This window comes from Carettochelys insculpta, chromosome 10 (assembly GCF_033958435.1).
Source record: "Carettochelys insculpta isolate YL-2023 chromosome 10, ASM3395843v1, whole genome shotgun sequence".
NCBI lineage: Eukaryota > Metazoa > Chordata > Testudines > Carettochelyidae > Carettochelys > Carettochelys insculpta.
Window position 1 is genome coordinate 3,324,656 of NC_134146.1, and position 27,867 is coordinate 3,352,522.

The following is a 27,867-nucleotide window of genomic DNA, read 5'->3' on the forward strand; positions in this document are numbered from 1 at the left end:
ATAAATGTCCTGGAAACGGCCCCGGCTGTCCACCAAGGCCTGGAGGACCACTGAGTGGTCGCCCTTGCGGTTGATGTAGCGTCCTCCACTGTGATGCGGGGCGCGGATGGGGATGTGAGTCCCATCCAGAGCCCCGAAGCAATTGGGGAAGCCCAGGGTGGCAAAGGCGGCGACGGTGGCATCTGGGTCCCCCAGCCTCACGAGCCTGTGGAGGAGCATGGCGTTGATGGCGCGCACGACCTGCAGGGGAAGCACATGGGAGAGCACCAATGAGGGGTGAGCAGGGTGTGCGTGGCCCTGCCCTGCCCTGCCCTCCCCTCCCCTCCCCTGCCAGGGCCCACCTGCCCTCACCCCCCTGTGGGTCCTCTTACCTCCATGAGGACAGCCCCGACGGTGGCCTTGCCGACGCCAAACTGCTGTCCCACGGATCGGTAGCTGTCGGGAGTGGCCAGCTTCCAGACAGCGATGCCAACCCGTTTCTCCACTGTGAGGGCACGCCGCATGGCGGTGTCCTGGTGCCTGAGTGCGGGGGTGAGCCACTGGCACAGCTCCATAAATGTCTGCCAGCTCATCCTAAAGTTCCTGAGCCAGCGGTCGTCGTCCCACTCCTCAAGCACCAGCCGCTCCCACCAGTTGGTGCTGGTGGGGTAGCTCCACAGCCACCGGCATGTGAGGCGGGGCGGGGGGGTCGGGGTGCTGCAGGGTTGGGGGTTGAGCCCTGCTTCCCTGGGGGCTGCTCCTCCTCCGGTGTGGCAAGGAGGTGTTCAGCTGCCTCCCGCATGGCATGGATCAGGGCAAGCCCTGCTCCTGCCAGGAGGGCTGGGTGGCCCTCTGGCTGCTGCTGCTGCTGGGGGTCCATGACTGCGGCGCCCGGGGTCTGTGTGCCTATGGCTCCTCAGACCGCGTGCTGTGCAGGCTGAGTGTGTCTGGGAGGGGCCCTTTAAGGGAGCGGCTAGCTGTTGCCCCGGAAGCGCTAGTCCGCCCTGTGACCCTGTCTGCAGCTGTGCCTGGCATCCCTATTTCGATGTGTGCTACTTTGGCGTGTAGATGTTCCCTCGCTGCGCCTATTTCGATGTGGTGCTGCGCAACGTCGAAGTTGAACGTTGACGTTGCCAGCCCTGGAGGACGTGTAGATGTTATTCATCGAAATAGCCTATTTCGATGTCGCTACATCGAAATAAGCTACTTCGAAGTAGGCTTCACGTGTAGACGTAGCTTAACACAGCTAACTCTCTGATACATGTTCGTACATTAATGCACCTGTATCGTATCCACTCTTGGTCATCTCATTTCTAAACTGAGCAATCACAGGGTGTTTTAATGTCTCCTTGAATTGCAGCTATTCTGTACACCTAATCGCCCTTCTCTGTAATTTTCCCAATTCTATCTTTTTTTTTTTTTTTGCAATGGGGCAAACCGAATGGCCGACATCCTTTTCCTGATGCTTACTAGCATTCTATCAGCTTGTTTGCCTGCCGCCCACAAGGATTCCAAGATTCTTTCTTGAGTAGTAATGTCTCATGTAGACTGCAATATTTTCTCTGTGTGGGTAGAATTATGTTTGACAATGGGCACTCCTTTGCAATTACGTGTGCTCAATTTCCTCAGCCATTTCCTTGCCCAGTCAGCTGAGTTTGTGAGAGCCCTTTGTAAAATTTCACAATCAGCCTTCAGGCTAGATATTTTGATTCATTTTGTATCAGCTGCAAACTTCCCCACGTCATGCCTTGTTCCCTTTCCCAGATCACTTAGGAGTATGTTGAACAACATGGTCTCGGTATCAGTTCTACAGGAAGGTCCTGAGGTTTACTTCTCTCCATGTTAAAGAACAACCATTTAGTCCTACTCTGTGTTCCTGTTATCATACATAAGAGAACCTTCTCATTTATCCCAAAACAGCGTACCATGATTACGGGCCTTTGCTGAGGACCCTTGTCAAAGGCATTCTGAAAGTCTAAGACCACTGTGTCCACTGAATCACCCTTGTTCACATGCGTGTGGGCCCCCTCAGAGAATGCTAATAGCTTGGTGAGGCATGATTTCCCTTTACGGAAACCCATGTTGCATCTTCCCCAACATGTTATGTTGACGTATGTCTCTGAAAATTGGTGTGCAGTACATGGTACTTTATCCGTGTTCCGTAAGACAAGTGAGCAGATGAACCAATGCGGGTGTTATCTTCTGACTTTGCTAGAAGTAGAACATACTCAATTTATTCCCAGGCTTCGTGGGTATATAGATGGTTACTGGAGATTTTTTCCTTTAGACACCTCACATCCACAACAAGCATCCCATAGATTAGAATGGAGCCTGGGTATGTCACACTTTTTCTTATGCAGCCTTTTCCTAAACATGAAACAAGTGGTTTTGTGTAGCACTGAGGCTGCTGTTCCAAAAGCTCGAGCTGTCTTATGAGCTCTGGCAAGTGTGTCTGTAAAGGATATGCACTGGTAACATGCAATCAACTGGACACCCAAAAGGCACACACCTACGACACAGTCCAGTCCAGATGTAAGGGCCAAATTCTGCCTTCCTTATGCAGCAAGTTCTGAGCTCCTGAGGTTGTGGAGGAAGACTGGCTTTGGCATTGGCATTTTATTTTTCATTTCATGCAGCCAAGAGGAAATAGAGGGTGAATGGATAACAACCCTTCTTCTATCAGGACTCCACAGCTAAGTAAACTGGGTTTCTTCTAATATCACCATTGCCCTGCAGTGAAACTAGGTGTGAGTGACTGCTGACTCTTCTGCTTCCTTATATGGTATTCCAATGACAAGACAGCCGGTTTCTCTGTTATTGGAGCCTTCCTCTGGGTCTTTTTCAAACACGCACCGCATTAGCTCATCAGGGCTCCCTGCTCGTATGCAGCACGCTGCTCAAGTAGAATGCGCATAGTTTCTTCCCCTGGTTCTGAGCTAGAGCTGTCGATCCCATAAGAAATACTCCAAAGTGATGATAACAGTTGAAATCCTGTCCTGTCATGGTTCTCTCCTCGCAGCAAACAGTGAACTAACTCTGGCATTGTTTGTTTGTTTTAATTAAGACACATCTGTTCAAGGAAAAGCAAGAATGCTGAAGGAGATCAAAATAGGGCTCTGGCTCTTTTTTGTCTTTGTCTTGGCCTTTGTCTATAAGATTTCCCAACAGGCTGGCTGGATCTTCTCAGACATCCCTCGTTCTGAGATATCCTTGATGCAAGAGGATGTTATGAATGAGAGCAGAAGCATTATCTTTGTGGAGACCACAGACCGCCTGGAGCCTCCTCATTTGGTTTCGTGCGCTGTGGAATCTGCTTCCAGGACCTACCGGGACAGACCCGTTCTTTTCTTCATGAAGGGCCTGAAAAATAACACACTGCTGGATTCAAATTCCTCTTACCCTGCCTTCTCCCTCTTATCTGCCATGGAGAATGTCCACATTCATCCTTTCCAGATGGACAGTTTGTTCCAGGAGACACCCCTGCTCCCATGGTATCGTAAGGTGAGAGGAAATATTAAGGGGAAACTTTTAACGAGATTCAAAGTAGAGGGGGTGAAAAATGAAAGTTTCGGCAGATTTTTTCAAGTTTTGAATCTGTTGTTCTTTTGTTGAGCCCAGTGTGGACCCCTTTATCACGATGCTTTGCCATGCGTTAGTTGAAATAATAACTGAAACTGTCCGTGCTTTTTTTGTGCTGGGACCGAGTACGGGCAGGTCAGCAGCCCCAGTTGTGGGCCTGGCTGGGGGCAGGGCAGGGGAGCCGTTGAATGCCAGCACCCCCTTTTTTTAAAAAAACAAAAGAGAAAATACTGGAAATTGTTGTGGATGGTTTTCATCTCCTGATGGCAGGATTTATGGCAAATGAACCATTTCAATATAAATTTTGATAACCAAGTTTTATCAAAATGGTTAGTCGCCATTTTTTGTCAAAAAAGGCAATTATTGATTAAAATATTGCGTTTCAAGTATTTCTGTCCACTTGAATTTAATGTGAGCATTTTCTGTTTTGGAACCATGATTTCAGTGCTTGTGAAAGGTTCCTGACGGTTACGAACCGGTCTGGTTAAAAGATTTCGAGGTAAGAGGGGAATTCAGAGGTCAGTTTGAGGGTGGTGGTGGTTAAGAAAGTCAGTGGTCCTCTTCCAGTCCCCACCCAGACCTCTCAGAAATGCTGCCCATGGAGTTCACACCTCTCTGAGTTCTTGTTTTGGCCTGTCTGAGAACACAAGCATATCTCAATGCATCACCCCGCACTTGTTTCTTTGATTTCATGGGTCTATTGGCAGCTATAACAGCCAAGCTCTTCTTTATTCCTTTTTAAATAAAAGTTGAGGGTCTGTAGAATAAACAGGCAGCAAACTGCTACTGGTATATCGGCCTTCCCTGCACCTGCATAACCCAAGGTCTGAATTTCGCTCACGCTTTTTATCCTCTATAGCGATTACCAGGAGGCTCCGTTCCAAAGCCCAAAGTAAGCAGCGATAAACTCTCGATTCATTCCCAGGGAATTTGGATGAGACAATCAGTGTGTAAATGGAGATTGAGAGGTTTTTTTCCTCTTTTTGTGGAAATAAGAGTTAATGATAATGAAGGGGATCTACGCTAAGATGAGCAAGTCAGTTAAACAGAATATTAAGAGCGACAGTACCAAAAGTGAAAGCTCTGTAAGCTACACGGAATCTTTTGAAAGACATCATAATAGAGGCTATTCTTATATATATAAAAGCATAACACACCCAAAAAAGTGTCACCGTGGCTATAAACAACAAGGTAGAAGAAGCAACAAGTGGCAAAAAGTGCAAGTTAAATCCTATGGAGGAAAATAGAAAGGAGTTCAAACTCTGGTCAGTGAAGGGCAAAGATATTGTCAGGAAGGCCAAAAAGGAATCTATAGAATAGCTACCTGAAGAGTCAAAGACTAGCAAAAAAAAAAAAAAAAGTGCATAATCCAAAATCTCACTAAACCTGTGAGGCCACTCGAAGGTTGAGATACTAAAAGAGCACCCACTGATGATTAAACAATTGTGGGTATTCTTTGTATCGATCTTCAGGACTGAGGACATGAGGGAGGATCCCAAACCTGATCCATTCTTTAGAGGTGCCAAACCTGAGGAACAGTGCCAAACTGAGGCATCATTAGAGGAGGTTTTAGAGTAAATGGATAAATGACACTGTAATAAGTCACAAATGCCAGGAAGTATTTACCCAAGTTCTAAAAGAACCCAAATGTGAACTTGCAAGCTGCTAACTGTGGTCTGTAACTTTTCATTTTAATCAGCTTCTGTGCTAAGTGACTGGACAACAGTTAATCTAGCACCAATTTCTAAAAAGGGCTCCAGTGGTGATCCTGGCAATTACAGGCTGGTAAACTTGCCTTCAGTACCAGGCAACTGGGTGAAATTACAATAAAGAATAATGTTGCCGGACGTGTAGACGAACATGAGCTTTTGTAAAGGGAAATCATGCCTCGCAAGTGGGAGCTACAGGAAAAAGGTATGGGACAAAGAACCTGGGGAAGTAGCCCAGGGAGGAAGCTGTTGCTCTTTTGGCTGAGGGAGACAGCCCCTCCAGCAGCAGCTGCCCGGGGTCCATGGGCCAGAACCCGGATCGAGGTGGGGGGGGGACTGGGTTCCCCCCCAGACCACCCCCAAGGATAGCTCGGGAGGAGCCAGGGTTGCCTCCACATCCATGTAGGGACTTCCCCCATTTTTGACTGTGCCTATGATGAGTATGGTTCATTAGGCTCTGCCCCGCCCTGGAGGCGGAGCAAAACAGGGCACAGTAAGCCTCTGGGACATTTCCTTAACTGTCCCAAAGTGCAGGACTTTGTCACAAAATGGTCAGCCTTCAGAATGGAGAGAGATAAATAGTGAGGTCCTCCAAAAGTCCTAGCCAACATATTAATAAATCATCCTGAAAAAGGGGTAAACTTAGCAAATGTTGCACACTGCTCATGATAGTTAACTGCCAGGTAAACCATGAAGAGCTCCAAAAAATATCTCTGGAAACTGGGTGAGTGGGCAATGAAATGACAGACAAAACTCGGTGTTGATGAGGGCAAAGTCATACATATTGGAAAATGTAATCTCAGCTATACAGTTACATTGATAGAGTGTAAATTAGCTGTTGCCGCTCAAGAAAGAGATCTTGGGGTCATTGTGGATAGTTCTCGGATGTCATCTGCTCAAGTTGCAGTGGTAGTTAATGGACCAAATGGAACTTTGGGAATTGTTAAGAAAGGAATCCATATTAATACAGAAAATATTATATTGCCTTTATGTAAGTGGAGGGCACTCTCCCACCTTGAATACTGGGTGCCTGCATGGTCGTCCCAGCTCAGAAAAATACGTAGGAAAAGGTTCAGAACAGGATGACAAAAAAACGAGGAGGGGTATGGAACCTCTCCAGTAAGAGGAGAGATTAAGAAGAATCAGCTTTTTTCAGCTTGAATAAAAAACAACTCAGTGGGAGACTATAATTTCGGTCTAGCATGAGGACTGGTGAAAATAAGGAATTGCTGTAATTGCTATTTACCGCTCGTAACAAAGGAATTAGGGAGTCACCAAAGGCAATTAATAAGCAGCGCGTTTAAAACAAAGCAAAGCAAAGGAAAAATTTCTTCACACGACACACAGTAAACCTGTAGAAATCTTTGTCATGGGATCTTATGAGGTGCAGGACTAAAACAGGTTTCAAAACAGAACAAGATAAATTCATGGAGGCTCAGTCCCTTAATGGCTGCTAGTCAGGATTGGTGGATGGAGTCTCTAGCTTCTCTTTGCCAGAAGCTGGGAATGAGCGACCAGGACTGGTCACGTGTCGATCACCTGTTCTGTTCATTCCCTCTGAGCTAGCTGACATTGACCGCGGTCAGAAGAGAGACAACTGGGCTAGATGGCCCTTTGATCTGACCCAGTATGGCTGTTGCTGTCATCTTATGGTTTATAGTCTCATTCTTTCCCAAATATTTGATGTCTCCTCTGCGTTTCCTGTGCCTCAGACACACTTCTACGATCATAACAAAAAAGCAGTAAAGTAGCGCTTTAAAGACTAACAAAATAATGAATGAGGCGAGCCTTCGAGGGCTCACTTAATAAATTATTTTGTTAGTCTTTAAAGTGCTACTTGACTGCTTTTTTGGTTTGATAGTACATAGACTAGCACGGCTTTCTCTCTGTTACTGCTCTACGATCACATAGAACAAAGTTTACATTTACCTTTACCTTCTTCCAGCAAAGGGTCATAGCTGAAAAAGACAAAGAGCCATTAATTTTAATGGCATTAAAGTGAGAATAGACTGCTGAGAGTTTTGTACGCTACATAGCTAATAGGAGGAGGAGTTGAGAAGTTTAGAAGAGGAGTCAACTCTATCTCTGTCATCTTTTTCAACTCTGCAGGTAGATCCAAAGCAGGAAAGGTACTGGACTCATGTCAGCTCTGACGCCTGCCGACTTGCACTCATCTGGAAATACGGGGGGATCTATTTAGACACTGATGTCATCTCCATGAGGCCTATCCCAGTGGCAAACTTCCTGGCAGCAGAGGCATCGCAGGTCTCAAGCAATGGGGTTTTTGGCTTTCCTCGGCATCACTGGTTCCTTTGGGGTTGCATGGAGGATTTTGTTCAAAACTACAGAGGAGACATTTGGGGATACCAAGGCCCCAGCCTAATGACAAGGAGACTCAAACTGTTGTGCAACCTGACCAATTTCCAGAGTGTGGAGGATCATCACTGTCATGACATTTCCTTCTTACATCCCCATCGGTTCTACCCTATTCCCTACCCAGCATGGAAGCAGTACTACGAAGTGTGGAAGACAATCCCTGTCTTCAACAACTCCTATGCTGTGCACCTGTGGAATTACATGAACCAGCAACGCAAAACTGTGGTTGCGGGAAGTAACACCTTAGTGGAAAACCTGTACAAAGCATACTGCCCCACCACTTACAAGGTCCTTATTCAAGGCACAGAAGGCAGTGGTCAAATGCAACAAAGTAAGACTGACTCTAGCAGAACGAGTTGACTCTCCCAGACCTGAAAGTTCTGTTACTAAATATCCTGTACACAAGAGGTACCACCTCTTAGTCAATGGCTACGTCTACACTATGAGATAAATTTGAATTTATTGAACTCAGTTTTGTAATGCTGGGTTTTATAAATTCGAATTTGACTACCCTCACTTCACCACAGGCTGCCCCCAAAGTCGACTTATTGATGCCACACTTAATCACCAAACATCACCTGTTGCAGCAGCTCTTGGTGGGAACCTGTCCTACAGTTCCCTCATCCCCGTAGCATTCTGGATATTTTTGCTGGTGCAGCATGGGAAAAAAATACCCTGCAAGTGGCTGTGGGTTTGTGACATCATCTTCCCACATGGCATTGCCCTCAGTTGCCTCTCGTGGAAAGCAAATGGCCATTTCTCCAGGAGGAAGGAAGGAAAAGTAGGGCATCAACAAAGATCCTCAAATTAACTGAAATCACTTGCTGCTATAACTGAATTGCTTTTTGTAACTGTAGATGTAATTGAATTAGCAAAGATTTTGCAGAAAGCAGCAGATGTCTGAGTGTTCTCAACTGGACCTCCAGCCACTGTCCCCTCTCCCTTGATTAGAATCCTCCTGGATACTGGTATTTTCTGCCAGGACCTAACAGGACAGACCTGTTGTTCTCTTCATGCAAGGGCTGAAAAATAACACACAGCTGGATCCAAGTTCCTCTTACCCAGCCTTCACCCTCTTATCTGCTATGGAGAATGTCTTCATCCTTCCTTTGCAGATGGACACTTTGTTCCAGGAGATACCCCTGCTCCCATGGTATCATCAGGTGAGAGGATATATCAAGGGGAAAATTTTTCTGAACAAGATTCAAAGGAGAGGGGGGTGGAAAACGAATGTTTTGGCCCATTTCCCCCCACCCCAACTTTTGAATCTGTTCTCATTTTGTTGAAACGAATGTGGGCTTCTTTTTCATGACACCGTGTAATATTGACATTGCTCTAGACATTTCTCATTTCCGGATGCCATGATTTGTGGCAAATGGACCATTTGAATCACGATTTTGATAACCGTATGTTATCAAAATGGGTTAATAGCCTCTTTTCAAAAGAGGCAATGTGTTGATAAAAATGTTGTATTTAAGTATTTCGATCAGCTTGAATTTAACGTGAGCGTTTGCTGTTTCGGCAACATGATTTCAGTGCTGGTGAAAGGTTTCTAATAGCAATGAACCTCTCTGGGCAGAAGATTGAGTAGTGAGAGGGGAATTCAGAAGTCAATTTGGGGGGCAAAAAAGGCAGTCAGTGGTACTCTTCCAGTCTCCACCCAGACCTCTCAGAAATGCTGCTCCAGGAGTCCATACCTCTTTGAGTTTTTGTTTTGGCCTGTCTGAGAACACAAGCATGTTGCACTGCACTACCCTGCACTTGTTTCTTTGATTTAATGGGTCTATTTGCAGCCATCACAGCCGACCACTCCTTTATTTATATTTAAATGAAAACTGAGCTTCCATAGAATGAACAATAACCTGCTTTACCGGTACATTGGCCTCCCCTACACTTGTGTTACCCAAGGCCTCGATTTCTCTCTCACTTTTTATGTTCTTTGGGGATTGCCAGGAGGGCTTGTTTCAAGCCTAGGGAAGTCAATGAAAATCCCTCAGTTGATTTCCCAGGGCTTTGGATCAGACAGTAAATGGAGGTGGGTAGTTGTTTGGTTGAAATAACAGTTAATGATTCACGATAATGAAGAGGAATGACACGAAACTGAGCAGGATCATTAAACAGAATTTTAAAAACTAAAATTGAAATCACTTCAAGTTTCCTGGAAATTTTTGAAGGACACCCTAGCAAAGGCTCATCCGAAACATATGCTCCAAATTCAAAAGCATAAAAAGAAAACCCAAAAGAGCGCTACAGTGGCTGTAAAGAACTAAAGTAAAAGCAGCAGCAACAGGCAAAATGGCATGTTTGGCAAAGTGGAAGTTAAATCCTAGGGAGGAAAACAGAAAGGAGTTTAAACTCTGGTAAGTGAAGTGTAGGGATATCATTAGGAAGGCCAAAACCAAAGAATCTGTAGAACTGGCACCCAAACAGTCAAAGGACGTGTCATGGAAACGATACAGACTGGGGAATATCCACGAGGCGCTGCTATGCATATGCAGCGCCTCATTCGCATAATGGCGGCCATGCATATTTCAAAGCTGTTAATTGCGAAGTGCTGACAGGCAGTCTAGACGCAGGTGCTTAAAAATAGGCCCCCAGCATCAAAATTCCCTTTCTCCCAAAACGAGCCGGGAGTAAGGGAATTTTGAAGTTGGGTGCATATTTCAAAGCGCCCGCGTCTAGACTGCCTGTCAGCACCTCCATATTAGCTGCTTTGAAATTTGCGTGGCTGCCATTATTCTAATGAGGTGCTGCATATGCATAGCAGCACCAGATTGATATTTCCTGGTCTGTGTCATTTCCTTCAAAGAAGGCGGCTAGTTTAGATACGGCCAAAGTAGAGGGAACAAAGTACATACATCATAATCCAAAAGCTTGCTAAAAAAACCTGTGGGGCTGCTGGAAGATCAAGACAGTAAAAGCACACCCACAGATTATAAGAACATTGTGCTGAAATTAAATGAATTCTTTGCATCAGTCTTCAGGACTGAGGACACGAGGGACAAAGTAGACAAGGAATTGCTATTTAGCTCCCATAACACAGAGATTCTGGGGTTACCAAATGAAACTAACGGGCAGCGAGAAATGGAAGCATTACTTCCCACAGCGTGTGGCAGACCTGTAGAAATTTTCATCATAGGACGTTGTGAGGTCCAAGACTAGAATAGGGTTCGGCAAAAGAACTAGCTAAATTCACAGAGGATAGCTCCCTTAATGGCTACACGCCAGGATGGACAGGGATGGTGTCTCTAGCATCTGTTTGCCAGAATATTTGAATGAGCGACAGGGAATGGATCACACGATTACCTATTCGGTGTATTACCTCTGAGACACCTGACATTGACCATGGTCAGAAGAGAGAATACTGGGCTAGACAGACCTTTGAGCTCAGCCAGTATGGCCGTGCCTACCATTTTATGCTTCACAGTCTCATTCTTTAGTACACATTGGATGTTTCCTTGGTGTTTACTGAGCCTTGGACAATCACACAGAACAACATTGACACCCGTTCTTGTCTTTGCTGCAAAAAGAAGCAGCCATTCGTTGTTAAAGGGATGAAAGTGAGAACTGACTGCTGAGAGGTTTATACACTACATAGTCAACAGGAGCAGGAGTTGAGATGTTTTGAAGTGGGGGTCAACTGTGTCTCCGTAATCTTTTTTCCAACTCTGCAGGTAAATTCAAATTAGGAGAAGTACTGGGTTCATATCAGCTCTGACGCCTGCCGACTTACACTCATCTGGAAATACGGTGGGATCTACATGGACACGGATGTCATCTCCATCAGGCCTATTCCAGTGGCAAATTTCCTGGCAGCCCAGGCTTCCCAGTTCTCCAGCAATGGAGTTTTTGGCTTTCCTGGCCACCATTGGTTCATTTGGGGTTGCATGGAGGATTTTGTTCAAAACTACAATGGAGACATTTGGGGAAATCAAGTCCCCAGCCTCACGACGAGGAAACTCCCAGCATTGTGCAACCTGACCGATTTTCAAAAGGTGGAGGACCAAAGCTGTCACGACATTTCCTTCTTACATCCCCAGCGCTTCTACCCTATTCCCCACCCGCAATGGAGGCAGTACTACGAGGTCTGGGAGAGAAACCCTGATTTCAACAACTCCTATGCTTTGCACCTGTGGAACTTCATGAACCAGGAGCACAAGACGGTGGTTGCAGAAAGTAACACGTTGGTGGAAAAGCTGTACAAAGCATACTGCCCCACCACTTATAAGGTCCTTATTCAAGGCACAGAAGGCAGTGGGCAAACGCAACAAAGTAAGACTGAATCTAGCAGAACGAGTTGACCCTTCCAGACCTGATAATCCTGTGACTAAATAACCCGCGTACAACACAAACCTCCTCTTAGCCAGTGACTCTCAGCCATTTTCTGTCTGCTGACCACTTTGGAAGAGAGGATCTCAGAAATCACCTCTTCTCCCAAGTTTTCCCAGGAGCTCATGAAATGTGTAGGAAGGCAGAGGTGAAAATACCTTTGTGATGACATGATCACTATGCCATGTCTTTTGTAGTAAAATTTTCCAAAGCACCTAAGTGATGTAGGAACCCAAGTCCCCTTCCCAAAAGTCACACTGGCTTTGGGAGATAAAGCTCCACTGAAAGTCAGAGTGACTTAGGAACCCACGGGTCAGATATTTCAAGGTGTTTGGTGCCTACAGATGCAGACAAGTGGTTCTGAAAATCCCATTAGGCGCCCGCGTTTATCTTTAGGTTCTAAAGTGCTTTTAAAAATCTGGCCCCTTTGACGTGTTTGGAAATTTTGCCTTCTGATTTGTTGAACAAGATGGTTTGTTGAACCTCAGAGCTGGCTGAGATCTCTCACTGTTACTGAGATATCCATGTTCAGCAATAATGAACGTAGGGACACTCAGGGAATAGTAACTCAAACCTCCCCCACTCCAGGGGTTTATGATGTTTCTTTCCTTCTTTTGCTTCAGCTGTGCCCCCTGCCTTTGGGACAGCGACATTTGAAATCTCCTTACAAATAAAAGCTCTAGCCAACCCCAGTGGCTCTCAGTTTTATTCCCCCTCTCAAGTTTCAGAGAGGTAGCCGTTGTTAGTCTGTATCGTCAAAAACTACAGGAAGACCTGTGGCACCTTATAGACTAAGAGAGATTTTGGAGCATAAGCTTTCATGGGCAAAGACCCGCTTCGTCCAATGATGAAGCGGGTCTTTGCCCATGAAAGTTTATGCTCCAAAATATCTGTTAGTCTGTAAGGTACCACAGGTCTCCTTATCCCTCTCTCAAGCACTCAGCAATCTCCTGGGATGGAGTGCGGAGGAAAGAGGGCTGTGTTTATTGTTGCTTCCAGCGGACACACCGGGTGTTGCTTGGCTCCTTGACTGAAGCAATTTTTTTTTTAAATTAATGGAAAAGGTACAGGCTGTTTTCCAATTACAGTGTTTTTCAAAAAGAAAACTGAAGGCTGGAGTGAGGCTTTGGGTAGGACGGGTGGCTTAGGGCAGAGGGTCGGTGGGGGGTTCAAGTCATGGTGGGGGGGGGGTGCAGAAGATAGGGTTCTCCAGACAGGGGGCTGGGTGGGCATTACCAGGGCCACCTGTGGTGGTGAGGGGTAATGCTGCTACGGTGACATTCTTCCCACGGCTCCTCCCTGTCCAGTAATTCTCCTGGGAGGGAGGGATCTGGGGCTGTGTGCTTGTCAGGTGGGGGCTGGAGATCTGCAGACTGGACCTGCAGTCTGGCGGGGGGGGGGGGAGGGGTGACAGCACCCAGCTTGCTGCTGCCACTGCCCAGGCTGGCAGATTCTCCAGTGGGTCTTTGCTTGGGGTAGTGGCTGCCCCATACCACAGCTCACTGCCCGTAGGGCAGCACTCTGCAGGCTAACCCTGGCCTCCAGCTGCTCCCCCAGCCTTGCCCTGGTAAGGGGGAGGCGGCACTTTGGGTGGATGCCTCAGTGATCCCCATTTGGCTTGCTGGCTGGGGAGGGGAGGATTTTGCAGCAGCCTCCAACTTCCAGCAGGCTCCCCCTCCTCTGCATCCTGCAGGCTGTCTGGTGGGGGGACAGGTTCTGGGTGGGCTGCCCCCCAACTGCCCCCCTGCAGCCAGCAGGCTCTCTGGGGACAGGGGGGAGCTGGACTCTGGGGGTGGCCGTGCTCTCCAACAGCCCCACTGCAGCCTGCAGGTTGTGTGTGATGGGGGCAGGCTGCAAGGGGAGGGGTTGGGGGTCCTTGGCTCTGGGGTAGCGGACAGGTACTGATATGGAGCAGGGAAGGGGTGGGGCTATGGTCGGGGGCGGTGGGGAAGCCTGGGTGTGGCTGGGCCCTGCTGCGGGGGGGGGCGGAACATACACCAACCCAGGAGGGCGACTCAGGCCTCGACAGAGCAGTGGCTTGGCTCCCAACCGGGGTATTAAGCCACAGGGTGTGGCTGGGCCTTGGCGGGAGGGGGGCAGTTTGGGGCTCGAGTTCCACCCCCCTCCCCTTTTGCCTAGAAAAACAGCCCTCCCGACTGCTGTGCAGCAAACCACAGCTGCACCCGGGCACAGACCCACAAGCTCTTTGGCCCACCCCTTCTCTCTCTCATGCACCAGGGGGTCTTGCCTCCCCGGGGGCCTTCCCAGCCCTTAGCCCCCTGGCCTGGTATGGGGGGGGGCGTTACATTTACTTGGTGGCACCCTGCAGACGAACCAATATTTCGGAACAGGAGCTTTCGTGGGCAAAGCCCCGGCACGGGTCCGGCCCCACCTTGGAGACCCACCGATATTTTGGGGTCACCGCTCGGGGTTCTCTGCCCTCGAAAGCTCCTGCTCGGAAACATCGGGGAGTCCCCACGGTGCCACCGGGCTTCTGGGGGATCCAGACTCGGAGGATTCACTTGGGAAGCGCCCCAGCCTGGCTTCTTCCCCTCGCTCAGTCGCACCCTTCGCCCTCTGCACCCCCTGGCACCGCGACGCCGGCCGGGCTCCTTGCAGCCGCGAGCCATTGTTGGCCCGGCCTTTTGTGTGCGTAACCAGCCGGCCCGCCCCGCAGCCGCCCGCGCGGCGCGTGCAGCCCTGGGGCCCGGTTGCCGCAGCAGCAGCAGCAGCAGCAGCGTGGCTCGGGGGGAGCGCTGGGCAGGTGGTTTTCCTCCCTGCAGGAGCCGGGGGAGGGGCAGGCGGGCAGCACAGGAAACCCTCCCTCTCTCCCAGCCGCTGCACCGCCGCCCTGCTGCCCCCCGGGCCAGGTAAGGGCTTGCGGCTCTCGGGCCCCGGCTGCTCCGCCAGGCAAGTCTGGGCGGGCCCGGGCGCCGGCTTGCTGGAGTCCGGAGCACGGGCCGGCCGCGCGCTGCGCTGGGGAGGGGAAGGGCCGCATCCGGAGCGGGCTGAGCCCGCAGGCGAGTGGTGCGCGGCGCTTGCGGGAAGCCGGGGGCGGCCTCCCACGGCGCCCGGGAGCGGGCGGGGGCTGGAGGGGAAGCAGCGCCTCCTAGGGGCTGCCGGCGCTGCCCCGGCGATTTAAAGGGCCCCAGCCAATTAGTCGCTGCCGGAGCCCAGTCCTTGGGAGGCTGGGGACTCAGGTGGAGGGGCAGCGCTGGGGCGGACAGCTCTGAGCACCAGCCAGTCTTTGCTGGAGACAGCCCCATTGCCTAGGGCCTGCTAGGGTCTGTCACAGCCCTAGTAAAATAATAATAATAATAATAATAATAATTCATCATCAACATCATCGTGAACCCTGGGCTCAGCACCCCTTGGCTTCTGACGCCTCGCTCACGATCTCCTTCCATCTTTCCCGGTCCAGGGCGGCGTGGCTTCCTTTCTGTGGACGAGCTCCACATCAAGTGAACCCCCCCCGTGCCCCCTTCGCATGTGCAGAGAGCGCTGAAAGCGCCCATCTTTGGTTTGTAAGTCCCTGTAGTTGTGGATTTGTGCACCACCCGGCGTAGAGGGGGTTCTGCTCCATGATGGAGGCTCCTAGGGGCTTTGGGGAGGCAAACGAGGCAGAGGACGGGGAAGGCCCTCAGCCCCTCCCAGAACCTGCCCCTCGAGTATTTCAACCCTTCTCCTGCATCCTCCCACCTGGTCACACTCCATATCACACCACTGGCCACCTCATGGCGCTCCTTGTTCTCAGAGCAACCTCTCCGCCTCACGGTGCTGCTCAGAGCGCCTGTGATTCCAGCCTCCGACCAGCCCCGCGTTTCCCCTTTCAGAAGTAGAATAGACTGGGGGACAAGAACAGCCCCGTGTCTCTTACCAAACCAGCACACCTGCACTCCCAGCAAACAGGGCAAATAATTAAACATGGTGGGCCAGATCCTCCACTCATGAAGATCTGCCTAGCTCAGCTGTCAGTGGGACTCCCTCTCTGAGACAATCCTCTGATGGCAGAAGAGCTGCATGGATTTAAGCCGGTTGAGGATCGGGTCCCACAATTCATTAGTTCTTCTTTGACATTTCAGTTCACTGCTCTCACTTGATTTTGCATAATGTGGGCATGTAACATGGCTGTTTATTTTCGAGCTCTTGATTAATCACTGTTAACTCGCCTGGTTGTCTCAAAAATTAATTGACTTTTAAAAAATAATTGCAATTAATCTTAAGTTTTAATGACACTTAAAATAGAAGAGCAATTGAAATGTACTAAATATTTTTGATATTTTTCTGTGTCCAAATATATTTATTTCAATTGCAGTACAGAGTGCTAAGTGTGCAGTTCTCACATTATATTATGTAAAACTAACAAAATAAACAGTATTTTAGTTAACCTCATACAAATACTGTAGCACACCCTATTGTGAAAGTGAAACTTGCAAAAATAAATTTTTCTTTGTTATATAACGTCACTCAAAACCAAAAGCAATATAAAACTTGAGAGCTGTAAGTCCAGTCAGTCCTGCTTCTTGTTCTGCCAATCGCTTAGTGCCATACGAATACTTATCGTGACTTTCAGGCAACATTGTAAATAAGAAGCGGGAAGCGTTATCTCTTGCAACTGTAAATAAACTTATTTGTCGGAGCATTTGTCTCAATGGGAAGTAGGACTGAGTGGACTTTTAAGGTCTAACATTTCACATTGATTTATTTTTGGATGCAGTTATTTTGGTACATAATTCTACCTTTAGATGTTGAACTTCCATGACAAAGACTTTGTGCAACCACCAGTAGGAGGACTCGATTCTAGGAACTCGGGAACTTAGTGGGCTTGCAGCTAAGGCTGCAAAAGAGGCTCTTTCTTTCTCTCTGTAAGCGGTCTAGGTGCCACTACATGGGACAGTGAACCACACCGAGGTGTGTGGGTGACAGTGTCACCTACACCCATGTGTGGAGACCACCTGGAGGTGAAGGGAGTGGCCCCTCATTGCACTGGTGTCACTAAGAGGAGGATTGGGTGGTCTGTCACCCTGGGACTCAGCTTTTCAAAGGGGCTTGGAGCTGGGTGCAGCTTTGGGGGCAGGGGACCCAGGACCGCAGTCCAGATGGGGCTGTGGGCTCACTGCCCGAGCCACTGCCCTTTTCACCCTTTTCCCCACTGGCTAAGACTCTTTTCCTGCATCCGAGGCACAGAGGAAATGCGGCTCAGCTCCCCATGAGCACTTGTGACAGTTCTCTCTCCCCGTCAGTATCTGTGGCCTGCGGAAGTAGTGCTCAGTATTCATTTCGTATTTATGGTTTGCCCTGTGGCAGAGTCTAGCAGTGCCGGTTGAGATCAGCACCCCATTGAGCCAGGCACAAACCCCAGCCCTGGCTCACGACAGGGAGGCACAGCTGGGTGCATGCCAGCTGAGATGAACCAGTGTGCGGCTGTGTCCTGTAATGAAACGTCTCTTTCCCTGCTGCTGTGACAAATAAAAAGGATGCCTGGGAGCAGGACGGCCATGCACTGTGACCTGCAATATGATCTGGGGACGGAAACAGAAAGCTGCAGGCAACCCCCTCTAGCCTGGGGTTATCAACGCCTGTTGTTATGGTTACTCAGGTAACAGCCCTGTGGGAAGTGTCCTGCACTGTTTATAGATACCAAAGATAACTGCAGGGCTACCGCAGAAAAACAGCCATATAGAGAACACAGCGTTCTAGCATAATACCTCTTGTTGTGACAAAACAAAGCAGCAGAAAGGTAGCACTAAAGACTAACAAAATGATTTACTGGGTGATGAGCTTCTGTGGGACAGACCCACTTCATCAGATCAATCTCACTCCCAGTACAGGCTGACATTTATAAGTACGGAGGTCCCCCAGAAAACGGCAATGCAAACTGACAAATCAAGTACGTAGGACTGAAGGAAGAGGGTGAGAGGTGGGGGGATGTTACGTGTCCCGCCTGAGATAATTAGGAGCATCAAAGCAAGGGAACCTGAGGTAGTTGGTGTCTCTGCTCATGTCATGTGTTAATGTGTCGAATTTGAATATGAATCCCAATTCAGAACTTTCTCTGTGGAATCTGGTTTTAAAGTCTCTTTGTTGGAAGACACACAATCTCAGGTCTTTACAGAATGGCCCACTCCAGTGAAGCATTTACTGACCGGCTTATGTGTATTGAGATTCCAGATGTCCACTCTGTCTCCATTCTTTGGCGAAGATTTTGCCCAGTCTGTCCAATGTACGTTGTATAGGGGCATTGTAAGCACATAATGGCGTATAGAGTGTTGATCGAAGTACAGTACACGAGAATGTGCCCTTGATCTTCTTTGGCGAGTGTGACAGAGAGAGTACAGTCCTGCTGGGCTGGCACCAGAAATGTTTGTGGGCCCCCATGTAGTCGTTATCGGCCCCTTCTGCGTGTGGGCCTGGTGTGGCAGTGCTATAGTATGCCTGGTCCTGAATCTCAAACGTTTTGATCACACACCTCTGCCCAAGTGTATGGGCAGCTCTACACAGCTTCCTCAGGCCCCAGGCTCCAGAAACACCTTAGCAGGCTACCAGCCCACCTCCAGGTTTTCTCATTGGGCTGTACGCCTCTGTGGGGTCACCAAAGTCCACAGAAATTTCCTAGTGATCGGGGGGGACAGTCCCCACAGATTTGTCTCCTCCTTCTTTCAGACCCTCCGTGGCCATATCTCCGACACTCCTCACCCCCACATTTCACCAGTCACTGTACGTGGTTCTGGTCTTAGCTCGGTAAAGTGCCACACGCAGCAGCTCCCTGATCAGCTCTGGCAAACCCTTCGCCCAGCACCCGTCCTGGCATTAGAGCAAGCCACTTGCAAACACCTTGTCCCTGAAGAGAGGACTTAGCCCATGGAAACCTGAAGTCACCAGCTTTTCTCCCCCTGTGCCCAGTTACAAGCTAAGCTACTGTGTGGTCACTCCGCGCTTGTTTCCCTTCTACCTGGGGCATACTTGCCCCTTTAAAAAAAAAGAAATAGTATTTTTCAGTTTCTCTCATCATAAGTACTGGGGAGCAATTGTCACACAGTGACGCTTAGACCACGTACAGAAGAGAGAGAGAAGGAGTCTCCACCATGGCCTTTGCTGAGAGGCATCTGGCTTTTAGCTCAAACTGTTGAACGGGGCTCAGCAGCTCCTGGCACAGGGGCCAGTATTCATTGGCATGTGAGGCGGGAGCTCAGCCCTGCCCCTGCTCCCCCATGCAGCTGGAGCTCGCTCAAGGCCATAGCACCCGTGGATTAACAAAAGACCAGCTAATGCTACTAACCACGGCCTAAGAGGTAAAGCTCTGCCTCTTCATTTATTTATTAATGGCGCTGTTGTAAGTAGGACTATTAGTGACTATAAAAAGTATCGCTGGCGCTCAGACCGTACACAGAGGTCAAATTTCGGGACCCCACCTTGGAAAGGTGGCTGACCCCTGGTGTAGCAGCTCGTGCACTAAGCTCGCGAGGTGTGAAGTTGGAGTCCTCCTGCGGTGCGGTTACGTGAGGCCCAGGACGCACACCACGAGGGGAGAGAGGTTGTGCTTTGTAAGGCTCCAGTAGGGAAGAACTTGGCCCAGTTCACTCAGATGGACGGTTTGTGACTCACCCTCTGTTTGTTGCCTCATGTCACTCCCTGTTTCACCCCCTTGGGCACAGCTCAGGAGAAGCACATGGCATGGATCCTCCCTCAGGGGTACATCCTCACCTTTGAAGTCAATGAACTGATGCTGATTTACACCAGCTGAGGATGTGGCCCAAGAGTCTCTAAAGCTACGTCTACACGTGAAGCCTACATCAAAGTAGCTTATTTCGATGTAGCGACATCGAAATAGGCTATTTCGATGAATGACGTCTACACGTCCTCCAGGGCTGGCAACGTCGATGTTCAACATCGACGTTGGGCAGCACCACATCGAAATAGGCGCTGCGAGGGAAGGTCTACACGCCAAAGTAGCACACGTCGAAATAAGGGTGCCAGGCACAGCTGCAGATAGGGTCACAGGGCGGACTCAACAGCCAGCCGCTCCCTTAAAGGGCCCCTCCCAGACACAGTTGCACTAAACAACACAAGATCCACAGAGCCGACAACGAGTTGCAGACCCTGTGCATGCAGCATGGATCCCCAGCTGCAGCAGCAGCAGCCAGAAGCCCTGGGGTACGGGCTGCTGCACACGGTGACCATAGAGCCCGCAGGGGCTGGAGAGAGCGTCTCTCAACCCCTCAGCTGATGGCCACCATGGCGGACCCCGCTATTTCGATTTTGAGGGACACGGATCGTCTACACGTCCCCTACTTCGACGTTCAACTTCGAAGTAGGGCGCTATTCCCATCCCCTCATGGGGTTAGCGGCTTCGACGTCTCGCCGCCTAACGTCAATGTTAACATCGAAATAGCGCCCAACACGTGTAGCCGTGATGGGCTCTATTTCGAAGTTAGTGCCGCTACTTCGAAGTAGCGTGCACGTGTAGACACGGCTTAAGTGTGCTACAGGATGTGAACAAGGACTACCTTGTATGACCCTGGGGGCTCAGCCTGGACAGAGGTTCAGAAAGATCTGACTGAGGTCTGCTTTTGTGATACATTCCCACCTCTGCCCCAACTTGCGTGCTGTGTCCTGGCCCTGTTGCATCAGACACCCCCCCCCCACACACACTGAACCCTCAAACAATTTCAGACCATGGATGCAGGTTTACTTTAACCACCTGGAGATCTTGGCCTGGCCATGGTGTAAGTCTGCAATAAGCTGTTCTTAGGAGTCTTGTTTCTGTTGCATGACACACCTAGAAACACACTGTTACTCTGCACAGTTCTCTGTTGTTAATCCTCTTGGTGTTCAGATGTGATCTGAAGATATGGTATGTAGCATTTTATAAATAGCCATTTTGGTAAATAACTTCTCAGCAGGATATAGGACCTCAGGGATTCCCCCCCACCCACCCAACCAGGGTGAATGCAAACACTGAGAGCAGAATATTAGACTCCTGAAACCCATGTCCTGATTTAATTTTTTAAATAGCTGCTACATTTTACAGGTTGTGGATGTTAATCCCCAGCAGAATTTCCAGCTCCCAAGGCTAATGAGAAAGATTCCTTGAAAGTATAGAGAGAGATGTGTAGATTTTTAAATTAAATTTAAGCCTGTTTATAGAATCGCTCTTGTATATAATAACTTCAAGTCAGAGCTCAGTAACACACACACACAAAAGTGGTTTTGGCCGGTGGAGGTCACAAAGAAAGAATCTTGCCGTTTTTAAATATAGTTAATGTATCTGCTTCACATGCGATGTTTGAAAGCAGTCAGAAGCGTGTGGTACCATGAAGAACAGTGTGTGAAAGAGAGGCAGATCAGTCAGTGCACACGGCTGATGCAGAACTGAGAACGGTAAATGAACTCACCAGCCTTTTTCTCCTTACATTTCAGCCTTTCTTGCAGAATATCTACTACCCTTTGCCTTGTGCTGTCTATAGAACTACGTGGCTGGGAATGCCAGGACACACCACCCCCTTGAGCTACCCAACAAGGGGGGTTGTCTCTGGGAACACGCTGGCCAATCCTGGGGGAATTCCCGTCTTCAAATTCCAGTCCCGCCGAGATGCCCTTGACTGGAGGCGTTTCAGTGCCCTGGATGTGGAGCGGGTGGCTCGGGAGCTGGATGTGGCCACGCTCCAGGAGAACATTGCCAGCGTTACCTTCTGTAACCTGGACGCGGAGAAGTGCCCGCACTGCCAGCAGCCTGTGGACCCGGTGCTCTTGAAGGTCCTGAAGATGGCGCAGCTGACCATTGAGTACCTGCTGCACTCGCAGGATTACCTGAGTGCCAGCGTGGCGCTCCAGGAAAAGCAGCTGCAGGCAGCCCTGGAGGAGCTGAAGTGCGCCAAGCAGGAGCAGGATAAGCAGGCGGAGGAGCTGAAGGGAGTGAAGGAGGAGAACCGGCGGCGGAAGAAGATGATTGCCACCCAACAGCTCCTCTTGCAGGCTGGGACCAATAACTACCACAAGGTGAGCTCTGGGGCCAGGGCCAGAAATAACCTCTGAGCCGTAATTCTCCTAGAGGTGTGAGGGGAAGGAGACTTCCCCCCCTGGCCTCAGCAGCAGGGGAAATTCAGTCCCCCACCGCTGTAGGTGACCATGTCCTGCATCAGGCTCTCTACAGAAAACAGCCCCTTTAGGCTCTGATTCCGGTGAAGTGTTCCACTGGCTGCTCCCCCTGTTCCTCACGATGTAAGTGCTGGGCTGGTGGCTCAGTCATGGGAGGCCCTGGCCAAACCTCCCCTCTGCCAGCTGAGGAGAAGGAACTGATGTCTCAGGTGAGCCCACTGAACCACTGGGCTGGGAGATGCTCTCCATGGGTCTCCTCAGCCTCTCCTGTTGATGTTGTTCCTCTTTCCTTAACCCGCAGCTGGGCCGGAGCCGGCGAGGACTGCTTTCCAGCCCAGTGCTTGGGGCGGTCCCCTAAGAGGTGGCAGACCCCTGGTCAAATCCTACCCCTCCGCCCCCAGGCACTGGAGGCCGCTGAGCTGGGGTGGCCCACGTTAGGGCTGAGCGCTTTAACAACTGTGCTGAAATATTTAAGGGAGGAGATCCACCCACTTTCCTCTGGGGCAGTTTTGTGGAGAGGGAGGCAGGTTTGTGAACTGCTCAGCTCCCGGAGAGGTGTTTCTCCTCAGCATGCCCCGTTGAATAGCTTAGCTAGTTCCCCGGCTAGCTCGCTGGCTTTGTGGAGCCCAGTTTGAGGGGTCTCTCTCTCCCCTTTCGCTGCATAAGGGGTCTGGGTGCATCGCTCAGGCTCTGTGGATCCCAGTGTGTTCCTGGGATTTCCCAGATACCTAAAAATTAGGAGTGGTGCTGCCAAAGGCCCTTTGTGATCCCGGCTGCGGTCCTCAGCTTCTATAGTCCCGTGGACCATACAATAACAAAGATGGCTATATGAGAGGAAGTGCCAGGATCACTGTTTCTTTGGAAAGTGGTACAGGTGGTACCTCTCTGGGCCAGCACCCATGGGACCAGAGTGGTCCTGGAGCAGGGGAGCTTAATGATCCTCTGCTGGCCTCCCACCCTGCTTACAGACTCCCCTCCTGGCCACCAGCTGTTTCCCAGCTGCTAGGCCCAGCCCCTCCTAGCTGCCACCCACAGCTCCCCAGCCATCTTTTCCTGGCCCAGGCCCTGCTCCTGCTCCCTGGCCTTGGCCACCTCTTCATGGCCCACACTGCAGGCCACCACTCCCCGGCCACCACTCCCCCGCCCTAGTTGCTGCTTTTCGCTCCCCAGTTGCAGCTCCCTGAATGGTGCCACCACCCCTGTTGCCAGCTCAGGTGGCCCTGTGCTGGGGTTCCCAGCCACTGACTGACAGCTGGCCCCGACTCCAGGCTGCCAGAGCTCTCTGGTCCAACCTTCCCCATGGTCATTCCGGACAACAGAGTCACAGATTTCAGAGGTTCAGCCTGTAGCACATTTCTTCCCTACAGTCTTACTCTACCTCCTCACTTATCCGTAATTATTAAAAACCTGTGACTGCCTGTGCATCTCCACACTGATCAGCTGATTGCTTTACCGCTATGCAATGCACACCCTGTAACTACTGGATTTATACTCATCTATCCTAAGCCGTCTCTTAGCCGCAACTCTTTCTTCCTTACTTATGGCTCTGGAGTTACTTCTTGCTTCTTCCAATTCACCGTTTGTTCTTAAATTACAGTATTTCAGCCATCTTTGAATCAGTAAGTCACCCTCCTCCTCATTTGTTAACCAACCTGCGTTCTCCCCAGTCCTTCTTTCAGCCTGGATATCTGTCTGAAAGCTCTTCTTTTCCTCCTGCGCTGCTCTGTGGCTAGTATTGATTCTTTTTGCTGAACTCTTGCCCAAAGTTTTTCCTGCAAGCCTGACCAGTCAGGAATCTTCTTCTTGGGTTGCTGCTTCTTCTCCAACCCTCTGACAGAGTCCCTGTGGGCCTCTGAGTAAAGAGGCACCTGAGAATCGGGCTGTGATAAGGTTCTGACACAGTTATCCAAGCAATCGGGAGCTCTGCTTTCAGCCAGCGGCACGACACCATTTTGTCTGGGGCGGGGTGGGATGGGGAGGACACAATGCTCACCATCTGACCGCTTTCACTCATTCACATCCTCTCATGCCCAGTGTCAGCTGTGTGACAAGGCCTTCATGAACTACTCCTACCTCCAAGCCCATGTTCAGCGCAGGCACACCGAGGCCAGCGACGCTGGTGAGTAAGGGACTGGGCTGGTCTCCTTTTCTGAAGGGCTTTGAGCCTCCCAGCTGCAGGGGATAAGCCATATGGACACGCGGCACATTTTACTGTTCTTAAGGCTGGCTTTCTTTCCACCACTGATTGTTTAAAGTCAATAGTACTTTGAGGCATCTGCTGGATCACTGAGTTGCAGAAGTAATCATGGTGCGTTGCTACCCAGGATCCAGTCTGTTGGTGGGAGAAGCATATATTCTGTCCACTCACAAGAGGTGACAGACTATTTCAGCCTATTTCAGAGTAAGTTACTCCAGAATAATTATTCTGGAATAATGCCACAACACACAGAAACTTATTTCCAAGTAGCGTGTAGCTATTTCAAAATACACTGTCCAAACATATAGTGCTTATTTTGAAATAGTTGCTGTGTTAGGACAGGGAACAGTGTGTACAGCTATTTCAAAATAAGCTCTGTCCCATGTCTTGACAGCAACTATTTTGAAATAACTATGTCTAAATAGCCACTGTTCCTCGTGAAATGAGGTTTGCAGATTTTGGACTAATGCACCTGCTGTTTCGAATTTATTTGTTTAGTTTTGAATTTGTTTCAAAATAGAGTGTGCGTAGTGTAGCTGAGAGCAAAGTTATTCGGATATAACTTGTATTATTTTGGAATAACTTTGTTGTGTAGATGTGGCCAGAAGGACCCAGGGCTGTGCGAGGTCCAGGGAACCCAATGGCAGGGAAACTCAGCCCCACTGAAAGGGAAGCCACATATTTTGGTTCGTAGATATGGATCTATGTGGCTAACATGGGATGGCCAGGTTTAAAAAATGCCACCTGCACTGCTGAAAATCCAAAATCAGCAATGAAGCGTGTGTGTCAAATGAAAGAGCTCCGCGTTGAAAAACATACAGTGATCTGCTTTAGGCATAAATAAATCAATAAAAAGGAGAGGCTGTGTTGCCACGTGGCTGTAACAGTGGCCTGGCACTCAGATTTAAGGTCTAAGCCTGATGCCGTTGCAGGTCTGCTGTGTGAACTTGTCATCTTCTGTGCCTCAGTTTCTCAATTTCCAAAATCGAGGTGGTGCTACTGCTCTCCTTTGTAAAGCTCTCTGATGTCTTGCGGTTCATTTAGTCACTTGCCAAGACCAGAATTCTGATACTTCAACTTGGCAGATTAGAGAAGTCAGAACCGGACCCCCGGAGACACCATTGTCACATGTTCCCCTAGCCAGAAACTGCTTGCCTGAAGGAAAGAAATGGCTACCTTGTGTACAAAAAATGCAAGCGGAGCTCAAGGAGGGCTCTCCAGCTTGCTGTGATGTACAGTCTGTCCAGGAGAGGGCAGTGGTGTCTTCCACACAGGTTCACAGAATCACAGGGTTGGACGAAACCTCAGGTCCAACCCCTGCTCAAAGCAGGACCAACCCCAACTAAATCATCCCAGGTAGGGCTTTGTCAAGCCGGGACTTAAAAAACTGATTTTACATTTTAAGCAGCTGTTCAAAACAACCTGCAATTGAAAACAAAACAAAACAAAAAAAAACCAGAACAACAATCAAACCCTCTCCTGCTTGGCATTTTTAATTTTCCTACCAATCTGAACAAGTGCAAACTTTAGTCCACAAATGAGCCACTTTTCAGGGGCAAATGATTCACAAGCTGATCCTGAAGATTTAAAGTCAGTGAGAGTTTTGCCACTGGCTCCGATGAAAGGAGGATCAGATCCTAAAAGTTCCATATAAGCCACAGCAGAAGCCTCTGGCAATCCAGGCCATCGCTCATGGTTCTTTGTTTTGAATGGCCTTCACAGAGAGAGAGAAGAAGAAGCAGATGAAGCAAATGGAGGACGAGATTCAAGAACTAAGACTGAAGCTGAAAGAGACCCACGCCCAGCTGGAAATTGAAAGAGAGAGTGAGCCTCAGCGCAGGGTTCAGGTATGGCAGAAGAGCATATTTCTAAGGATTTGGGGAAAACCGAGGTGGAAGGGGAAGATGGGGCAGCATTTATTTTTCTTTGACCTGAAACAAAATGAAAAACCCACTGAAATTTTTCCAACATCAAGGAAAACTTTGAAAACTTTCACGGACAATCTGCAACAAAAGCCAAAAAGCTGATCTATGGGAAAAATTGTTGGTATGTCCTAAAAGTAACCTTCCTTTACAAACAAACTCTCACGTAAAACACAGGTCTAGTCTTTGGTGGAAAAGGTTCCCTGGGGGGCACTATACAGGTGTATACAGTCACTGCTGTGCTGCAAACCCTCCTACTGGAGATGAGGCTATTACAGGTTGAACCTCCTCTGGTCCATGACTCTCTGCTCTGGTGACATCTGTGGTCCAGCAACACCATGTATGTTGCCGGACCAGAGAGCACCTGGACCAGAGAACCCTTCGAGGCTGGCCGCTGGGGCTTACCACAGAGCTGGGAACCCAGCAGAGCCCAGTGGCAGAAGAAGTGTCGGAACGGACCTCCTCTGGTCCAGCAAATTCTCTCCTTTGGGACTGGTCAGGCCTCTTGGGTGCTGGACCAGGGAGGTCCAAGCTCTGCCGAGGGTGATCTAGCTGGTGTCACTTATACGAGGCCCTCACGTGGAAAAAACATACTGACAGATGGCCTCTGTGCCAGTGTAACTACAGCCACGTGAGGGCATTTGCCATTACAAAAATGTCATCGAGTCTGACTAATATTATTATACCAGTTTTAGCCCAAGGCCAGCTCCACACACCTGTTCTTGCAGTGATAAGCCTAAGGACGTGTACACACTGCAGTCACAGGGGATGACTGCCACTGGTTGTAGATGTAGAGGACATAGGTTTCACCATAGCTTGGGTACCAGAGCCATGCGCCGGGACTGTGTAGGCTCTACAAGCCCACTCAGAATTCTGGGTAATTTATGCCCTTCTCATAAGCAAACCATGGGAATAGCTACAGAATTTTCCAGCTCTGAAGACGTGGGTCTGTCCCAGGAAAGCTCATCACCTAATAAATTATTTTGTTAGTCTTTCAAGTGCTACAGGACGGCTTTTTTTGTTTTGTGAAACCATGGAAATCCAACGAAGTGGAGCTACCATACAGTGGGGGCATAACTGGTTGGAAAACCATTCCCAGAGAGTAATTAACAGTGGTTCACGCTCAGCTTGGAAAGACATATGGAGTTAGGTCCCACAAGGATCAGTTCTGGGTCTGGTTCTGGTCCACATCTTCATCAGTGATTTAGATAATGGCACAGAGATTATTCCTAATGTTTGTGAATGACACCAACATGGGAGGGGTTGTGAGGGCTTTGAGGGCAGGATTAAAATTCAAAATGATCTGGAGATGCTGGGCCAAGGATAGAAAGTAAATGGGCTGAAATCCGATCAGGACACATACAAAATACTCCACTTAGGAAGGGACACCTACAAAATGGAAGTGACTGTCTAGGAACAAGTACTGTGGAAGGGGATTTAAGGTCATAGTGGACCACAAAGTGCATATGAGCCAACAGTGTGACACTGTTGGGGAAAAAAAAAAACCCAACATCATTCTGGGACGTATCAACAGGAGTGTTGTAAGACCTGAGACGTCATGACATCATTCTTCTGTGCTACTCTGTGATGATTGGGCCTTAGCTGGAGTTTTGTGTCCAGTTCTGGGTGCCACATTTCAGGAAAGATGTGGACAAATTGGAGGAAGACCAGAGGAGAG

The 27,867-nt window shown here is 49.2% G+C and overlaps 2 protein-coding genes across 2 annotated transcripts in view; both read left to right on the forward strand.

The window, feature by feature from the left end:
• Window positions 1-8,641: 8,641 nt before the first annotated feature.
• Window positions 8,642-11,944, forward strand: LOC142018230 (alpha-1,4-N-acetylglucosaminyltransferase-like). Its single transcript, XM_075003822.1, is given in 2 exon segments — window positions 8,642-8,806; window positions 11,318-11,944. Coding segments are annotated over 2 exon segments (777 nt in total). The 5' UTR covers window positions 8,642-8,656.
• Window positions 11,945-14,685: 2,741 nt separating this feature from the next.
• The window catches only part of DZIP1L (DAZ interacting zinc finger protein 1 like), a 37,522-nt gene continuing 24,340 nt past the window's right edge, over window positions 14,686-27,867 (forward strand). The window contains exons 1-4 of the mRNA XM_075003820.1: window positions 14,686-14,842; window positions 21,393-21,971; window positions 24,105-24,189; window positions 25,990-26,114. Of these exons, the coding sequence (XP_074859921.1) occupies window positions 21,456-21,971; window positions 24,105-24,189; window positions 25,990-26,114 (726 nt within the window). The 5' untranslated portion in view covers window positions 14,686-14,842; window positions 21,393-21,455. The remainder of the gene's footprint in view (window positions 14,843-21,392; window positions 21,972-24,104; window positions 24,190-25,989; window positions 26,115-27,867) is intronic.